At 36.0% G+C, this 19,625-nt stretch overlaps 1 protein-coding gene across 1 annotated transcript; it reads left to right on the top strand.

The window, feature by feature from the left end:
• Positions 1–13,115: 13,115 nt before the first annotated feature.
• LOC149153269 (uncharacterized) lies at positions 13,116–13,598 on the top strand. Its single transcript, XM_089443764.1, has one exon. The coding sequence runs from the start codon at positions 13,116–13,118 to the stop codon at positions 13,596–13,598; it is 483 nt and encodes a 160-aa protein (XP_089299890.1).
• The last annotated feature ends 6,027 nt before the right edge of the window (positions 13,599–19,625 follow it).

Raw genomic sequence — 19,625 nt, 5'->3', positions numbered from 1 at the left:
CCTGTCATGTGGATGGATGCACTTGAGTCCACAAACTAGGTATCTGCTTCATCATCATTAGCCGAAAACGCAGAGTCAAATATGAACAGTCTGAGGTTCTCACTCTGTTCCTCATCAACAAAATGACTTGCATATTGTTTGTGTCTCTTCCGACCTTCATCAGACTTCTTCTTCATGCAATATCCGACTATATAGCTGGTTATACCACAATAAAAACATTTGGTCGCAGAGTCATTGATATTGAAAGACGTACGTTGAGGTGGGGGCATCTTTCTCTATGGGGTTACACTGCTCTTCTGTGCTGCATTTGGCTTTCCTCTAAAGGGCTTCTTCTTCGCCATTAAAGCCATATCTGAACTCTGAGGTTTATGAGTCAGCCGCCTTTCCTCCTCTTGCATTCAAGCGAGTGATGAACATATGATACTCGTCAGTCATACCATTCATGGTAGTTGTGACCAAATTTGTATCTGACACAGTGTCACCGATGTCACCCAGCTTGTTCTTGAACTCCTTGATTCGCGAAATAAATGCTACAATTGTCTGAGTCATTCTCCTCCATCTTAATAGAGAGAATCTTGCTCTTCAAGAACACCAATTGATTAGTGTTCTTGATCTCATAGAGATCCTTGAACGTCTTCCGGATTTCTAGTGCAGTCTTGCAATCACGGATATGGGGAATAATGCAATCTTTGACTAACAATTTTAAGAGCATTCTCGCCTTAGTCTTCCGCTTATCCCAATTTTGGATTGTTGTTGTTGTTCCTCTTGCAACCATGTTTGACTTCACCTCATCATTATTCACATTTACCCATGCGTTGTGTCCCTCAAGCAAAGTCTACAACTTAAATTTCCAACCAAAATAATTGGATCCATCCAACTTGGTATTCTCATTGAGGTATTCATCTTGAATAAAAAAAAACTTCAATCTCAACAACTTAAAAAACAATCCCAGATCTTAAAAAACACTGCAAATGATAAATCCTTTTTTAAGAGATCACTCCAAATTCCTTCTTTAAAAAATTCTTCCCCCTAATCAAATAATAAGCCCCCTTTTTTAATTAAACAATTAAATTAAAAAAACTTTTAATTAAAAAAACTTTAATAAAATCTTAATTTAAAAATTTCCAATATTGAAACCCCACAAAAAGATTTTCACCACTCCCTAGTACTAATGGATCTCCATAAAAGAAATCACGAACAACCACAAAGTATCCAACTGCTGCTACTTTGTCAGCGAGCTTCCTAAGATTTGGAGCATCGAATCCAGAGACGTCGGAGATAAGAATGACGCCTGCGTTCATGTCGGGAGCAGCGGTAACATAGGCTGACAAATGTTGGAATGTCTCCGCCCGTCCAATACCCACAGGTGGATCTAGTTAATGAGCCGACTCATCTAACTTGCATTCTCTTCTCACACGGCAGACTCAGCGCAGCAGTTACAGCAAGGTCTTTCCCCTTATCAAATTCAGCCTTGATTTGGGCCAACAACTACAGAATTGGTAACGAGAAGAATGAAGTACCAGGGTTACAGCACTACTGGCCTGCAAACTTCACGCAGTTGCAGATCTCAACTCCCTGATCACACCCAATCACCGATCTGCAACAATAGATCTCCTCAGATCACACGCAGATCTCTTTACGCAGCCAATCACCGACGCCACGTTGTTGGTCAACGGGCCTTTTAGGACAACGCCCTTTAACTGCAGTAGAGCCGCATCGGCAAGGAAAATAAAAACGCGTAAGGCAGGACTGTATCGGTGCGACTATGGCGTTGGATCCCGCGCTGTTCGGCGCCCAATTGCCCTTAAAAACTGCGCCTCCCAGATCTGCCTCCCAAGCACATATATCTTCCTCCCAACCTTCACTAAACTCCTTCACTCAGGGTTATAGGCAGTCATCAGCCCTGTAACTCTGATACCGTGTTAAAAACAGGATAATCAAATTAATTGAATTGAATTTGGACAGCTCACACCTCTGCAAAACTCACTCTACCATTACAATTACATGAGAAATCTGCAAAACTCACTCTACCATTACAATTACATGAGAAATATATAATTCACACACAATTAGAGAAATTGAAACAACACTTTAAAGACAAACTCCTAATCTAAAATTCAGTTGGACCATCACTCTATTAATACATTTCATCATTAATCTCAACAACTCAATCCACAACAAATCAGTGCTTGAACCCCAACTAAAATGTTAAAGTACCATAGTAGCATGCATAATAGGATTGAAAAGAATTTCCAACCCCCACCCTTCAACTGGAATTGGAATGCCCACAACAACATCAAATTATTTATGTATATAAAATCGCTATTCATGTGCAAATTGGCTATTTTAAATTCAGTCTCCCACCCCTTTTTTTTTCAGAGTTATCATCACATTGAAAGGCGTGTTGACATTAAAGTGCGAGGTTGCAAGTGTTGAATATAAAGTTAACAAGAGGTGGTTTTGATGGATGCAACCAGTGCTGAATTAAAGCATATGAAAATTTACAAGTGTTTTTTAAATTTTAAAAATTTTCTAATCTGGGAGCATATATGCATGGATAGGAAGCCTACTTGCAACTTTTTGAAAGGTGGTGTTGGAGGTTTGATTACACATGTAATGGCTGTATTAACAGAGTAAGTAATGTTTGACTCTTATTGTAGTAAGGATGCTTGGTAACTTTCCTGATAAAGAAGAAAGCACATTGTTTCTTCCATATTAGATCATGGAGACTCATAGTATAACATTCTAGTCAAAGATGCATGAGGGACATATTTATCTGTTAAATTAATTTATTTAACATTGATTTTAGCTAAATGTTGATTTATGAATATAGGACTGTACAGTTATATAAATTAAATAAATTAAATAGTAAATGTTAAGAGGTACTGATTCCAAATAAGTTTCAGAATATTTTATTATGTATTTCAATTTGTTAAAATTAAAATATTAAAAATAAAAAATTAACTAAATTAATTTTTGTTTAAAATAACAATTATTATTATTATTAATGATTAAATAAATTAATTATGTTGATAGGCATTTTTATTTTGGAATAGGTTTTTGGCAATCTTAATTTAATTATCAATTATTATTAAGTGAATCATAAAAATTTAATATTATACACAAATGAGATTTAGTTCCAAAGTACTTATGCAATTTTTACTCTTTTAATTGAATTAATTAATTAAAAAATATCATATCAATAGGTGTCATATGAAATGAGTTATGTTTTTTTGGACATGTGATATTGATAAGCCATGGTGTGAGGTGAATCTCCATAATTAAGAATCTTGTTACATATTTTTTTCAAATGTATACATGTATAATTTAGTTAATTTTTAGGATTTTCAAAATTTTAGTAAGGTGGGATGTTTTATAAAATAAGTGCTTTGATGCTTATTACGGATTGACGCTTATAGGCATTTACCAACTGTTTAAATCATATAGCTTCGCTAGTTGATAATTAAATTAAAATTGTAAAATCTCTATTCCAAAATAAACATACCTATCAGCATAATTATTATTAAAATAATTACCTTCTGAAATGATACATTAGTAGTCTTTGAAGGGAAATTTCACATCTACTATGTGCATCAATCTTGGATTATTAACTTGTTTCTTTACATGCAAAGAAATGAAGACAAGGTCTTAATCAATCAAAAAAAAATTTAAAACTTACTTCAAAATAAAAAAGCACATAAAATTGATGCTCAAATAAGTCATAAAATCATATTTTTTAAATTTAATACAATTTAATTTCAAAATAGTAAAAATTGTGTTTTTTAATCTATAATACATAAAACTTTACAAATTAAATAACTTAAATTTTAAAAATCTCTACACAATTTTGGCAAAAAACCATTAGTTTTAATTTTAATATCCTTTAAACTTAATCAAATACATAAAACTAAAATATTAAGCTTTACATAAAACTAAAATATTAAGCTTTACAAATTCTGCAACTCGGAAATTTTATCCTAACCTATTTTATTATTATTTAGAATAAGATTTGAATTAAGCAATTTATCCCATTAACCTTTTAATATTTTTGGTACTATCGCTCGTATGAGAGCTAACAGATTTTTTTTCAGAAAGGAAAAACTGAATATATCATATTGAGATAATATAAAAATCCAGATTTTACATATGACAGCCCGAGAGCTGGTAGGTCTTTGATCTTTTAACACCAGGACTGATGTAAGAAGCCTAGTAAGAAAGCAATTCCCCACGAGGGAAGGAAAACATAATAACAGACATGAGTGCGCAACAGATGTAGTTATAATGAATCAAAACCCTGGTAAATACTGTTTAAAGGCAGAGGCAGAGCAATGCACAATAATACCATTACAATCCACAAATGAAATGACTACAAAATGCTTCAGGACCGTAGAAATGTTTTGTGGACAGAATGAAAGCCCCAATCAGAAACTTGCAAACCCTAAATTAGCGTTGTTGTCTTACAATACGATACCGGTAAAACTAATTTTCTTTTTCTTTATTTACCTGGAAGGCAGGGGCCTCAACAGCGATTCACCTCTATTTTCAGCGATTGAAAATGAATGCAAGAAATGGGGTGCGGATAAAGACTTACTTTTACCGCATTTCTAGGCAGATCCATGGCTTGGGGATGAGCTCGTTGATGGCCAGCTGCTTAACGACGTCGTTGTTGAGGGGATTAGAGAGGCATTGGGAGTCCTTGTCGATGACAGAGAGATCAGAGCAGAGCAGAGCAGCAAGATTTTGCAGAGCGAGCGACAAAACCATACATCACAATCGGGACGGTGGAGTGGTTTCCAGGGCGTACTCCAGCAAGAAAAATAGTAATTGAAGGCGAATTCACAATGGAGAGAGGGTTTTTTCACAGGCCTCTGCCGAGCGAGCGAGAGAACCAGGTAGAATTGTTTCAAGAGCGTATTCAAACTATAAGAATGCCAATTGACAGGGAATTCGCTGGGGAGAGAAACAGATATCACGGGCAGGATGGTTGCAAGGGCATATTCCAGCAAGAAGAAGGATAATTGCCCGTGGAATCATGGCAACAGGAGCGGGAAATGGCGTAATTAAACAGCAAAAATACGGATTCGAGTAAGAAGAATACCAATTGACACGCAATTCAAATTCAAGAAGGGATTTTGCAGAGGCTTTAGCATTCACAAGTGAGGGGGAGAAGAATGGTAATTATTGGTGGAGTGGAGGCAGCAGCTGTAGATGAGGATCGTCCAACAGTGAACGGTCGTGCCCACCCGCCACTCCTCGTCAAATGGGTATCTAGGACAATCGCTAACTCCTAGATATCTGGCATATCGGGCAGTTTTAGAGAATTGACTTGTGATCTCTCATCACCAAGGTGTTTTACGGTTGGAACTCGATTAATTAATCTAATTTTGAGGATTAAATTAGTGTTATTATTATTAATTATAAATAAAAATAAGATATAAGTTTTATATATATATATATATAAAATATGGAACATGATTTTTATTTATGGATATTTATCTCTATTTTATTATAGAGATTTTTAATCTATAAATAAATTTTTTTACAAGATCATGATTTATCAATACCATATGGCCAAAAAACCATAACGCACTTCATATGATTCTTGTTCATATGACGTGTTAGATGTAATGTAAGAAAGATTGTATCTCCACATTTTTTAAATAGAAAAATATATATAGAATAAATAAATTGAGATTTGAAGTGGATAACTTAATTGATTGTTGAGGCACAAGGACTTGCATAAAATTTGGTGGGTAGTAGCCAATAGTAAGTCTACACATTACAATTTTACTTGTACAGAAGTGCCAACTAAAACATAAATAATCTTGGGAAGTGACTCATGATAACTATATTTATTTACATGCAATTTCTTTTCAACGTTTATACAAAGAATTGTGTAAATTATGGTGTGCAGTAACTAATGGTAAATATGTTAGTGACATGAGTATGAGCTATTTTCAAGGTTTTTGATTTTGGATTTAAAAATCACTACACAAATATCTAAAAATTATGCTATCTACAAGGCATTATATTATTCAGAGGCTACAATCACACGTAAACATTATAAGTTATATTGGTGAATGCTAAACTAATAATGGTCATTGGGCAAATCGATTTCTAGTCTCCTACCTTGGCAGAGACTAATACTGATTTTTTTTGTAAATCTAAACTTTCTTTTAATTCATGTCAAAGATACATCACGAGTAGTTGCTAAACAAAAAACTTTCGGCCTAATTCCTACTAGACTTATTAGCCAGAAGATAATAGCAGAAACACATTGTCAATAGCAAAATCAAACTTAGAGACCACATGCAGATAGCCCAAAAATACTAGAAGATCCCAAGAACCAAAATACATCTGATTTTCATCCCTAATCTAAGAGGTTTCCCAGATCTAGGTCATTTGGGGCATTGCTTAGTGGCGTAGGAGGAGGAAAGCCTCGTGAACATGCCCCTCCAATTGTTCCATTTTACCTTCCAAATGATCCAACCTCTCATGAATTATTTTTTGGCCACGACACAAAGCTACCGGTCGGTCCATCATGTGCCACTGATTATGCTGGAGATTGTTCGGAAAACCAATAATTTCATTATTATCTTCATGCCAATCTCGTGCAAGTTGTTCTAGGAGCAAAGTGACATGTTGAATTTGGATTTCCAAGGAATCAAACAGAGGGGGAAAGTTCTATTCTTCCTAGATAATGGACAACCTGTTGATCCAATTCTTCACCTAAATCTCAAATCTTTACTCGGTGTTCTACTCCATGGCCTACCACCCCTATGTGCATGACCACATTGGCATTGCATGGCCTCTGAGGTATTAAACTTACTCCGCCAAACCAAACACAACACACAGTGTGTCAGTTCCTCTGAATTCCCTGAGGCTTACTAGTGTTTCCAAGTCCAATGAAGATATAGCGATGTGAGTTATATGCAAAGAAATTGTTTGGGGCTCTGCCAGCCCCCTCCCCCATCTTTCCAGAACTACAAGAACTACCACCTGTGCACAAAGCTCGTAAGGTAACATGAATTTAGGCCTACTCACCACCCCTTTGGTCACCAAATAACTACAAAAACTGACAAGGGAAGGACAACCCCAGTGAACATTAGCCTAATCCTCCCAACTTTCCATCAGAATGCTACCCCTCCAGGAGCGAAATGCACTATACAAAAAAAGGCTTGAAGAAACAGTGGTAGCCCTTGCACAGTAGCAACAAATTCTTAAACGAGACAAGCCATCAAAAGGGTCACCAACTGGACCAAAAGTCTTGACTACAAACTCATACCACAATGTGTAGAAGAGGTCTAGCCCTCTCTTCGCCAATATTTCATAGATATTTGCTACAAAATAAAATGCAAATGTTAGGAACCACACTGCTACCTTTACACAAAAAATAGCATACCCATTAGAGGAGAGAATTTGAGACAAACTTACAACTTGGAGAAGGAAATTTACTAAAGCTTTGGGAATTGATGAAAGCTCCAGTGATGACACTTTAGATTCTTGGCCTAAGTGTTTTCTCTCCCCTTGAAAAACAAAGACCCAACCCAATGACCGTGCAGTCATCCACGAACCTAGGTACCAAATTTTTATGCTCTAAATCGCTTCAATGGAAAATCTAGTGTCTCCCGAACTAGGTGAAATTCCACTCCTTATTTCAGTTTGAAGGACTAGGGATGGAGAAGACAGAAGGCCACCTTGCACACTCAAAGAAATTGTTTCGTCTGCCACCTTAACTCCCATTACCATGCATAACCAACAAAAATCTGGATGGTCGCATGTAGTTATTATACCTCTTGAGTTCTCCAAAATAATTGCCTTCCACCTGCCCCAAGAGACTTCCTTGAAATGCCTCATTAAACTACGTGTTGCATGGGTAGGGGATTTAATGGCCCGCCCTGCCCTCCATTCACCTCTAATAACAACCCCATCAGAGAGGGACTAATAATGATTTTGTAACCATATTTAAATGTAGTTAATATGCACATAGTAACTTAATACTTACAATAAAAATTTTACCATGGATATTATTAACTTGTAAATAGAATTTGTCACAATACCAAGGGCCAATACCATAGATTATCAATACCACATTCCCAAAAACCATAGCTCATTTCATAATAAAAATATTTTATAAATATTTCAACTTAATTTAATTTTATAACAATTTTTTAATTAAATATAAAAGAAAAAATGTTATACTTTTGAGATATCTCTAAAGCCTCTACCCTCATTGTCAAGTCATAAAGAGGGATAAATTATTTAACACTTATTTCTTCAATCCAGGTAAGTAAACTGCGAAGTGAAACACAATATGTGTAAAATCAAGCATAAAGAAAGTACAAGTTGATCCCAAAGTTGATTTCAACTTACAATGATTTTCAGACTTCTAAAATTAATTATGGCTTCTTGACACAAAATTACAGACTCAGAAAGATATATCACACTCTTTCACCAGATACTCTGTCTGAATTAATTGTTGGTCAACACTGATTAAGGTTGTGATGAAAAAGAATATAAATGAAATCAATGTTCCGAGTTTTATAAGCAAATTTCAATAAAAAACAATAACGAACCTTTTATTCTAAAATGAAAACTAATTCGATTTCCTAAGTGTTATTTTAGGCATAATATATCTAACTATTCTAGTGACGTGAAATAAAAAACACACTAGATGCAAACTAAAGAAATTAATCTAACAAAATTGCTACAACAATACAGAGTATATGCTATAGAAATTTTGTGGACTTCCATGTGATTACATGATCACTACAGGAAATTACAACAAATGGTTACAAGAAAAACAGAGCACGCTCATTTCTCAAATATATCATAAAGATTATGAACAAAAATCACACAAATCTTAATAAAGCTTAAGAAAATGTGTTACAAAAACATATGCAACATGTACCTGGGGGACCTCTTGGTTTACGTTGCTGTTAAGATTACAAGAAACTACTATAACATATATATCAAATCGCATAAATCCTTCTGATCCAGGTGGATATTGGTGGCAACCTGCCAAGTCCACTTGGACCCCCACCATTGTTTCTTTAAGCTTAGCAGTTGTCGGGTCCTGAACTTTTGGAGCCGTTTTGAGGACCTAAACGATGTTTTTTGGGAAATCTGGGAGCAACATGGGTCCATGGATCGATGTTGCTCTTCCCAAAGTTATAGTTCTTGGATAGATATTTCTAACGAGCTATTGTACACGTCAAACGGAGATCGGGTGCCAAAGTTATGACCCCGGGAAGTTGATGTACCAATTTACCCAAACGGAGCCCACAATTTGGTGTTTCATCTTCTAGGGTTAGGTTTTTGGATGTTTAGGGTTTTCCATTGTTTCTCAACAATAAATAGGCCTTCGAGCCTCATTGTAACATAGTTCAGAGGCATGTAGCCGCCACATCTCTTCTCAGAGATAAGCTACCATCGCCCTAGCTAGTTTATTTCCATTGTTGTTTGTAAGCATATTTCAATATTTTACATTAATGAAATGAAGTATTATTTCCGCTGCATATCTTTGTTTATGGTTATCTCTGTAATTTGTTGCGTTCATGTTTAAATCTGAATCAGTGGTATTAGAGCGGTATACTTTTTCTCTGTTTTTCTTTGCATGTCCCCAACGAAGTCGAGATATAAGGAGTTAGGGCTTGAACTTGTCGAACCTTTGCAAGACCAGCCTCCCATGGCAAGTGAAAAGAAAGATGAGGGGGCAGGAGATCCTATCAAAATCTTGCTCGAAGAAGCCCTCAAGCGACAAAAGAATTCGATGATGGACAGCTTTGCCCAGATCCTTCAGCGGCTACCCAAGGGCGATGCATCGGCTTCCAACAGCTACTCTGGAAATGCCACACCGTTTAAGGTACAAGTTAATTTTTAAATCCCCATATTTGAGGGTCAAATAGACATAGATACCATCGATAAATGGTTAAATCTGCTAGAGGGTTATTTTTCTGTTCATGATTTTTCGAGTCGGGAAAAAATTATTTTCGCTCTTCTCAAAGTAGCCCCCCACGTCAAGGACTGGTGGGAAACCTACTGCGAGCAGAAGGATGAAAGTACAGGCTCACTATTTTCATCCGCACCCACTTGGGATTCATTCTGGGATGCCATCAAGGAGAAGTACTACCATGTTGGAAGCTATGAGGATCAATACATAAAGTGGACCATGTTGCAGTAGGGAAGGGACCAAGACGTGCCTGAGTTTACCAATATTTTCCATACCCTTCGCACAAAGTTGGGTTTCAAAGATTTAGAGCAGCATTTGGTACTCAAATACCGCGGCTGCCTGCACAAGTACATCTAGGAAGAAATAGAATTCTTGAACATCCCCTCGCTAGGCATGGCATACCGATATGCCGTCAAGGTTGTGAAAAATTTTAAATAGAAGAAGCGAGACTTTGGATCCGCGAATCCGAAGCAAGGGAAAGGTGCCCCCAAACCGTAGAACAAAGGACAAAGCCAAGGCGGGGTGGCCCAAGACAACCCGCCAAAGCTGCAAGCAAAGAATAGCGCCATGAAGCCGAAAAAGGACACGGGAAAGTGGTGTGAGTTCCATAAGAGCTCTACTCACAACACAAGTGAGTGTCGGGCCAAGCAGTCACTTGTGGTCGAGTTAAAGGTTTCAGAATCAGATGCATGTTCTGACTCTAAGTCAGAACCCGACAAGGGGAATGACAAAGGGAAGCAGATTATCGATGCAGAGCCCAATGCCACCGTTGCCACCACGAAGATCCAGAAGGAGGAACCCAAAGATCTAGAGGAGGAGTGTCTCTTCCACTCCCAGATGTGGGTAAAGGGCTCCCCGCTACAGTTCATTGTCGACAGCGGGAGCCAAAAGAACCTCATTTCGGTAGAGGTCGTGAAGCGGCTAGGCTTACCGACCACAACACATCCACAACCGTACACCATCGGGTGGCTTCACCAAGGACAGGATCTTCGTGTGAGCCAGTAGTGTCGCCTTCCATACAACATCAAGCCCTTCACGGATGAGGTATTGTGTGACATTACTCCCCTTGAAGTTTGTGATGTATTATTAGGACAACCATATTTATGGAAACAACATGCTGTGTATGAATCAAGGCCCTGTGTTGTTATTTTTACTTTGGGAAATAAGTTGTATAGGATACCGGAGGTAGCACCGCCTACCACCATCTCTTTGGTTACTGTAAAAAAATGCAGTAAGCTCATTTTCAAAACCGGGAAATTTGTTTTCCTGATGATATGCCCTCAAGGAAAGAAGAAGACGGTGGCCAAGACCTCCAGACAAGGCCCCTCCGCACGACAACTACAGATGGACAAGGTCGTGGAGGAGTATGAGGACATCTTCACCTCCCCCACAGGGGTTCCTCTGCACTGTCAGGTCAAGCACTCCATCGATCTGACCCCAGGTGCGCTGCTGCCCAATGGACCAATCTATCGGTGCTCCGTTCTGGAGAACGATGAAATCAAGAGGCAAATTCAGGAGCTGTTGCAGAAAGGTCACATCCGTCCGAGTTCATCACCCTGTGGGAGCCCGATTGTGTTGGTACATAAGAAGGATAAGACTTGGAGACTCTGTATTGACTATCGGGCGCTGAACAAGATCACTGTCCGTAATAGGTACCCGATCCCACGGATTGATGACCTCCTGGACCAACTAAAGGGGGGGAAATATTTCAGCAAGATCGATTTGAAGTCAGGATATCACCAGGTACCAATCAAACCCTCTGATGTGTGGAAGACTGCCTTCAAAGCCAAGGAGGGCCTTTTCGAATGGTTGGTTATGCCTTTCGGATTAACGAATGCTCCTGCAACCTTCATGAGCCTAATGGATGACATCTTGCGACCATTCACCAACTCATTTGTAGTGGTATATTTGGATGACACCCTGATCTTTAGCCAAAGTTGGGAAGAGCACCTCCACCACATCCGACAGGTTCTCCAAACACTGCGGCAACACAAGTTATGTTCCAATTTGGAGAAAAGCACTTTTGGCATGACCCAGGTTCAGTGTCTGGGATACATTATTGACGAACAGGGGGTGCATGTGGATCCACCCAAGATTCAAGTCATTCAGAATTGGCCATCTCCAACCACTCTAACAGAGCTCCGCAGCTTTCTAGGTCTTGCCAAATTCTACCGCAGGTTCGTGTTGGGATCTCATATCACTTGGCCCTTGATTCAAGTCACCAAGGGAGGAGCGAAAGCAAAATTCTTTTGGTATCGTTTTGGTTCAATTGGTATAAAACATGGTCCAGCAATCTGGTCAAGTTTCCTAAAAGTTGAGAAATGTTTCATTCAGCACCTGGCATGGAAATTCCAGTCTGGAAATAACATTCTTATTGGCATTGACCCAATTCTGGGTGTTGACCTGAACTTCTCCATTTCCAACAATATCACTCAGCACCTGAACGACCATGGTTTCTTTTTTTGGGGCCAAGTCATAAATGGCTGGCAGGGTGCTCTCCCCATGTGGAAAAGTGCCTATGAACTGGGGTTAATCGACCACTTGGAAGAGGAATGGCTTCAAACCATCACAAATATGAAACACCTAGGCATCTACCGATCAGGGACCCAGGATAGAATCATATGGTCAGGCAAAATGTTTTTAGATAACATAATTATAGAAGACGCCTACGGGGCATTATCAAACAAGGTCACCATGAAAGGGGAGAACCATACCCTTTATGCCATCCGGAAAACAAAAGCTCCAATCAAAATTATTTTCAATTGGCTTGTTTATCATAACAAGAACCTTGTTTGGGAGAAATTGCAAAAAAGGAATTGGTATGGACCTGGCATATGCTACTTATGCAAAAATCATTCAGAAGACAATGACCACATTTTTTTTACACTGCCTTCTCACTACTCGGGTTTGGAAAAAGATTTCTTCCCTATATGGCTTCCCATATATTCAACACACTTGCATTAGAGATTCATTGAAATGGTGGAGCACACAAAAGTCTGCCTGGCATATTATTCCTCTTTTCCTCTTCTGGGAAATCTGGAAGTGGAGGAATAGAAGCATCTTCCAGAGCTGTAGGGTGGAATTCTCTAAAATAATTGAAAAAATCGCCTTGAATCTTTCTTTCTTTTCTGCACAACCAATATGCTCTAAAGATGATCCTAAAATGAAGAATTATATTAAATTCACTTACCCTGTGGGGTTTTTTGATGGGGCTGCACAAGGAAACACCTATGCCCGTGGCTTTTTGATTGCCATAAATGCTGACTTGACATACATGATGTACTTGAATTGTGGTGTTGGTACAAACACAAAAGCAGAAGCAATAGCTCTCTGGGGTCTCCTATGGTTCAACAGTTTCCTTAAGAATCCCACTCTAGACATATATGGTGATTCGCTAATCGTAATTGATCAAGTCTTGGGGAGGGCATCTGTCAACAATCCCAAACTTCAAGGATGGATGGAAAGAATCGAACTCTTATGGAAATATCAAGATAGATATACAATCCAACACATTGGAAGGTGCCTTAACAAGGAAGCAGATAGACTATCAAAAAAAGGTTTGCAGGGCCGCATTGACAAATGGTATCTAGAGATCACATGGGAGCAAAACAATTTTGATATGGAGGACCTTCCAAACCCCGGTTAATCTCCTCTATGCATGTGTTTCACAGTGTTTTTGTAAATTTTTGTTATATAGGCTTATAAATTTCATAATATAGTTTCATAATGTACAGACCCTTCCTATGCCATCATATTGGGCGAACTAACACTCAGATAGATCCTTTAAAGGTTGAATAGCTGTGATTAACTTTTTGGGATAGTATTGCATAACAACTTAATTTTCCTCTTTTGTAATTTTGAACTAGTTTGTTTGGCCACTGGGCAAAAACAGTGTCCTCGGACTTTCTTGAGCTTCCTCGTTAAATGGTGTAATTTTAAAAGTTTCTATCCCTCTGCTGACCACACTGCATTGTACTGATAGAACGATCCCGCTGATTTTCTGGACTTAAATGCTACAGGTCTTTCAGATGCTACAGGGTTCTCCCGCGGGGAAACAATCTGCATCAATATGGATACAAGACAATAATAAAACACCAAATAATGCTTATCTATACCACAAATATTGCTATTGAAAAATGTATTTTTTGTCATTGTCATTACTGAAACTGTATCACGCATATTATGCTATCTGTTTTGTCATGATGTATATAGACTTTGACTACTTAGTCACAACAGTCTCTTAAAAACCATGGTTTCTATATTTTGTTTGCCCAAAATAACATCTAATGTATAACGGCACATGTATATTTTTCTTTAATATAATATATATCAAGCTTTTCTTGTACGAGCGAAAAAAAAAAACACAAAACAAAACAAAACAAACACACTTTAAAACAGTTTTATTATTTAAAATAATGTTTTATTAAATTCGTATATATGTGAGAAAGAACGGTTTATCCATTTTATTTAAAATGGAACACTCGACTACTCAAACTGTTCGCATTTATTTAATTTTCATTTATAATTTTTTTTTTATCTTTCCATATGGTATTTATTTAAATTAATATACTTTTAATTTTTCGTTCTGATTCGGCTTCGAGTCGCTGCTTCTTGGCTTTCAACGGTCTGAAAAGTTTCAAATGAGCACGAACCCTTTTAAGAAACTACAATAGTCACCGTCATAATAACGGTTGTAAATACCTAGCACACAATTATAGCTTGTTCTTTTGTTAATTACAAGTTTTGTACAAATAAAAAGGAATGTACAGTTAAAAACAATTACTATAATTATATAAAAATAAAACTTAAATTTATTGGTAAAATCAATATCAAAATATTTACTTTATTATCCTAATTTAAAAATTATAGTAATATTTTAAATTATTATTAATTATATATATATATATATTTAATTATTATTAATTATAAAAAATTATATATGAATTAAAAATATAAATTAAAAATTTTATTTAGGGTAGTTTAATTCGTAATCACTATTGAAATGAAGTCTTACTGAATCCGATGTCTTGGGTTCAAATCTTGTGCTATCCCTGTTTGGGGTGAGAAGTTGAACATGACGAAGATGTAGCCCTACCAATATTAGGGCTAAATGATGAAGGTGTTTTTAGTATTAATCCCTTATGTTTATTATTCCCTTGGGTTTATAATATCCATCATATTCAACCATGGTTAATCATGGCTAATCATGGTCAACCATGATCAACGATTATCAATCACGTTTTCTAAAATCAATTATGGTCAACCATTGTTCAACGTCGCATTGTGACAAAGATTGTCTCAATACGAAAATCAACCATGGTCCAACATCGCATTGTGACAAAGATCCTCTCAATATGAAAATCAATCATGGTCGAGCATTGTCAACCATGGTCCAAACGTCACATTGTGACAAGGATTGTCTCATTATGCAAAACAACCATGGTCAACCATGTTTATTTTAGGGTTTATAATATTCCCTTGGTTTTAATATTATTCCATTGGGTTTTTAGTTTTAATCTCTTGGGTTTATTATTCCCTTGGATTTATAATATCAATCATGGTCAACCATAGTCTGACGTCACATTATGACAAAGATTGTCTAAATATGAAAATCAACCATGGTCAATCGGAGTCAACCACGTTTATTTTAGTGTTTGTAATATTATTTCCTTGGGTTTATAATCCCTTAGGTTTTTTATTCCCATGGGTTTATAATATAAATCATGGTCAACGATGGTCCAATGTCTCATTGTGATAAGGATTATCTTAATATGAAAATCAACCATGGTCAACTAAGTTTATTTTAGTGTTTATCTCAGGGTTTATATACCTTGGGTTTATAATATTAGTCCCTTGGGGTTTAATATTATTCCCTTGGGTTCAAAATCCATTGGTGTTTTAGTAATAATCCCTTGGGTTTATTATTCGCTTTGGTTTATAATATCAATTCCTTAGGTTTGTTAATATAAGGGTTCAACCGTAGTCGAGCATGGCCCAACGTTCATTCTCACAAAGATTGCCTCAATATGAAAACAATCATGGTCAGCCATGTTTATTTAAGGGTTTATAATATTTATCTTAGGGTTTACATACCTTGGGTTTAATATTATTCCCTTGGGTTTATAATTTCAATCATAGTCAACCATGATTAATCATGGTCAACCATGCTCAACCATGGTCGATCATGGTCAACCACGGTCCAACATTACATTATGACAAATATTGTCTCAATATGAAAATCAACCATGGTTAACCATGGTCTAATGTCACATTGTGGCAAAGATTTTCTCCATGTGAAAATCAATAATGGTTAAGCATGGTCCAACGTCGCATTGTGACAAGGATTGTCTCAATATGAAAAACAACCATGGTCAACCATGGGCAACCATGTTTTTTTAAGGTTTACAATATTTATCTTAGGGTTTATATACATTGGGTTTATAATATTTATCCCTTTGACTTAATATCATTCCCTTGGGGTTTTAGTATTACTCCCTTGGATTTATTATTCCCTTGGGTTTAGAATATCAATCATGGTTAACCATGATCAATCACTGTCAACCATTATCAATCATGGTCAACCATGGTAAAACATAGTTAATCACGTTCAACCATGTTCAACCATGGTCAACTATGTTTTATAAAATCAATCATGGTCAACCAAAGTCCAACGTCACGTTGTGATAAGGATTGTCTCAATATGAAAATCAACCATGTTCAACCATGTTTATTTTAGTGTTTATAATATTATTCCTTTGACTTTATTATCCCTTGGGTTTATAATATCAATCATGGTCAACCATGGTCCAAGGTCGCATTGTGACAAATATTCTCTCGATATGAAAACCAATAATGGTCAAGCATTATCAACCATGGTCCAATGTCACATTGTGACAAGAATTGTCTTAATATGAAAATCAAACATGGTCAACTAGGTTTATTTTAGTGTTTAATATTAATCCATTGGGTTTAATATTATTCCCTTGGGGTTTTAGTAATAATCCATTGGGTTTATTATTCCCTTGGGTTTATAATACCAATTCCTTGGGTTTATTAATCTAAGGGTTCAACCATGGTCGAGCATCGTCCAACGTTGCATTGTGACAAAGATTATCTCAATATGAAAATCAACCATGGTCAACCATGTTTATTTAAGGGTTTATAATCTTTATATTAGGGTTTATATAACATGAGTTTATATTATTTCCTTGGGTTTAATATTATTCCCTTGGGTTTAATATTATTCCATTGGGTTTTTAGTAGTAATCTGACGTCACATTGTGACAAGAATTGTATCAATATGTAAATCAAACATGGTTAACCACTTTCAACCATGTTTATTTTAGTGTTTATAATATTATTCATTTGGGTTTATAGCCCCTTGCGTTTTTAGTATTAATCCCCTGGGTTTATTATTCCCTTGGGTTTATAATATAAATCATGGTCAACCATGGTCATACATCATATTGTGACAAAGATTGTCTCAATATGAAAATCAACCATGGTCAATCATGATACAATGTCGCATTATGACAAATATTCTCTTGATATGAAAATCAATCATGGTCAAGCATGGTCCAACGTCTCATTTTGACAAGGATTGTCTCAATATGAAAATCAACCATGGTCGACCATGTTTATTTTAGTGTTTATAATATTTATCTTAGGGTTTATATACCTTGGGTTTATAATTTAGTCCCTTAGGTTTAATATTATTCCCTTGGGGTTTTAGTATTAATCCCTTTGGTTTATTATTCCCTTAGGTTTATAATATCAATTCTTTGGTTTTATTAATCTAAGGGTTCAACCGTGGTCGTGCATGGTCCAACATTGCATTGTGAGAAAAGATGTCTCAATATGAAAATCAACCATGGTTAACCATGTTTATTTAAGGTTTTATAATATTTATCATAGGGTTTATATACCTTGGGTTTAATAGGATTCCCTTGGGTTTTTAATATTAATCCCTCAGGTTTTAATATTAGTCCCTTAGGTTTATTATTCCCTTCAGTTTATAATTTCAATCATGGTCAACCATGATCAACCATGGTCCATCATGGTCGACCATGGTCAATCATGGTCAATCATGGTCGACCATGGTCAACCATGTTTTATAAAATCAATCATGGTCAATCCAATGTCACATTGTGACAAAGATTGTCTCAATATGAGAATCAACCATGGTCCAACGTCACATTGTGGCAAATATTGTCTCAATATGAAAATCAACCATGGTTAACCATGGTCCAACGTCACATTGTGCCAAATATTGCCTCAATATCAAAATCAATCATGGTCAAGAATGGTCAACCATGGTTGAATGTCGCATTGTGACAAGGATTATCTCAATATGAAAATCAACCATGGTCAACCATGTTTATTTTAGGGTTTATAATATTTATCATAGTGTTTATATACATTGGGCTTATAATATTTATCCCTTAGATTTAATATTATTCTCTTGGGTTCATAGTCCCTTGAGGTTTTAGTATTACTCCTTTGAGTTTATTAATTTAATGGTTCATATTCCTAGAGTTTAATATTATTCCCTTCATTCAATTGTGATCAAGCATGGTTCAACATTGTATTGTGACAAAGATTGTCGCAATATGAAAATCAACCATGGTCAACCATGTTTATTTAAGGGATTATAATATTTATCTTATGGTTTATATGCTTTGGGGTTATATTATTCCCTTATTATTCTAAGGGTTCAACCATGGTTGAGCATGGTCCAACGTCGCATTGTGAGAAGGATTGTCTCACTATGAAAATTAACCATGTTTATTTAAGGGTTTATAATATTTATCTTAGAGTTTATATACCTTGGGTTTATATTATTCCCTTGGGTTTAATATTATTCCTTGGGTTTATAATCCCTTGGGTTTGGGTTTATAATATCAATCATGGTCAACCATGATCCACCATTGTCAATCATGGTCGACAATGGTCAACCATGTTTTATAAAATCTTTCATGGTCAACCACGGTCAATCAAGGTCAATGATGGTCTAATATCATAATGTGACAAAAATTGTCTCAATATAAAAATCAACCATAGTCAACCATGGTCCAACATCACTTTGTGACAATGGCTATCTCGACATGAAAATCAATCATGGTCAACCATGGTACATCGTCACATTGTGACAAGGATTGTCTCAATATAAAAATAAACCATGGTCAACCATATTTATTTTATGATTTATAATATTTATCTTAATGTTTATATACCTTGTTTTTATAATATCTATGCCTTGGGTTTAATATTATTCCCTTGTGTTCATAATCCCTTGGGGTTTTAGTATCAATCCCTTGGGTTTATTATTCCCTTGGGTTTAATATTAATTAATATATAATAGTGTTTAAATTAATATTTATTAATACAATATTTTCTAAATACATAATTAATATATTAATATTAAAGTTTATAATTAGGGCTTATAATATTGGACTTGATATTATGGTTTGTAATATAACATATATTGAGTTGACAATGTATATTAACACATTTATTAATGCATTTGTGTTAGTCTTATATTTTAATGATATATAGTGGTTTAACCAATACTTTTAATCCATTTAACATATAAATCTATGTCCATCGTGCATCTCTCATTTGGATGTAATACCGTGTATGGAAGAACAAATGTGCTTTATTCTTTAGTGTTGGA

This window comes from Pinus tabuliformis, chromosome 9 (assembly GCF_031772625.1).
Source record: "Pinus tabuliformis cultivar Carrire ecotype Pingquan chromosome 9, CPIR1, whole genome shotgun sequence".
NCBI classification, from domain to species: domain Eukaryota; kingdom Viridiplantae; phylum Streptophyta; class Pinopsida; order Pinales; family Pinaceae; genus Pinus; species Pinus tabuliformis.
Note: the sequence above shows the minus strand (reverse complement) of the source record. Positions and strands in the feature narration are given on the sequence as shown.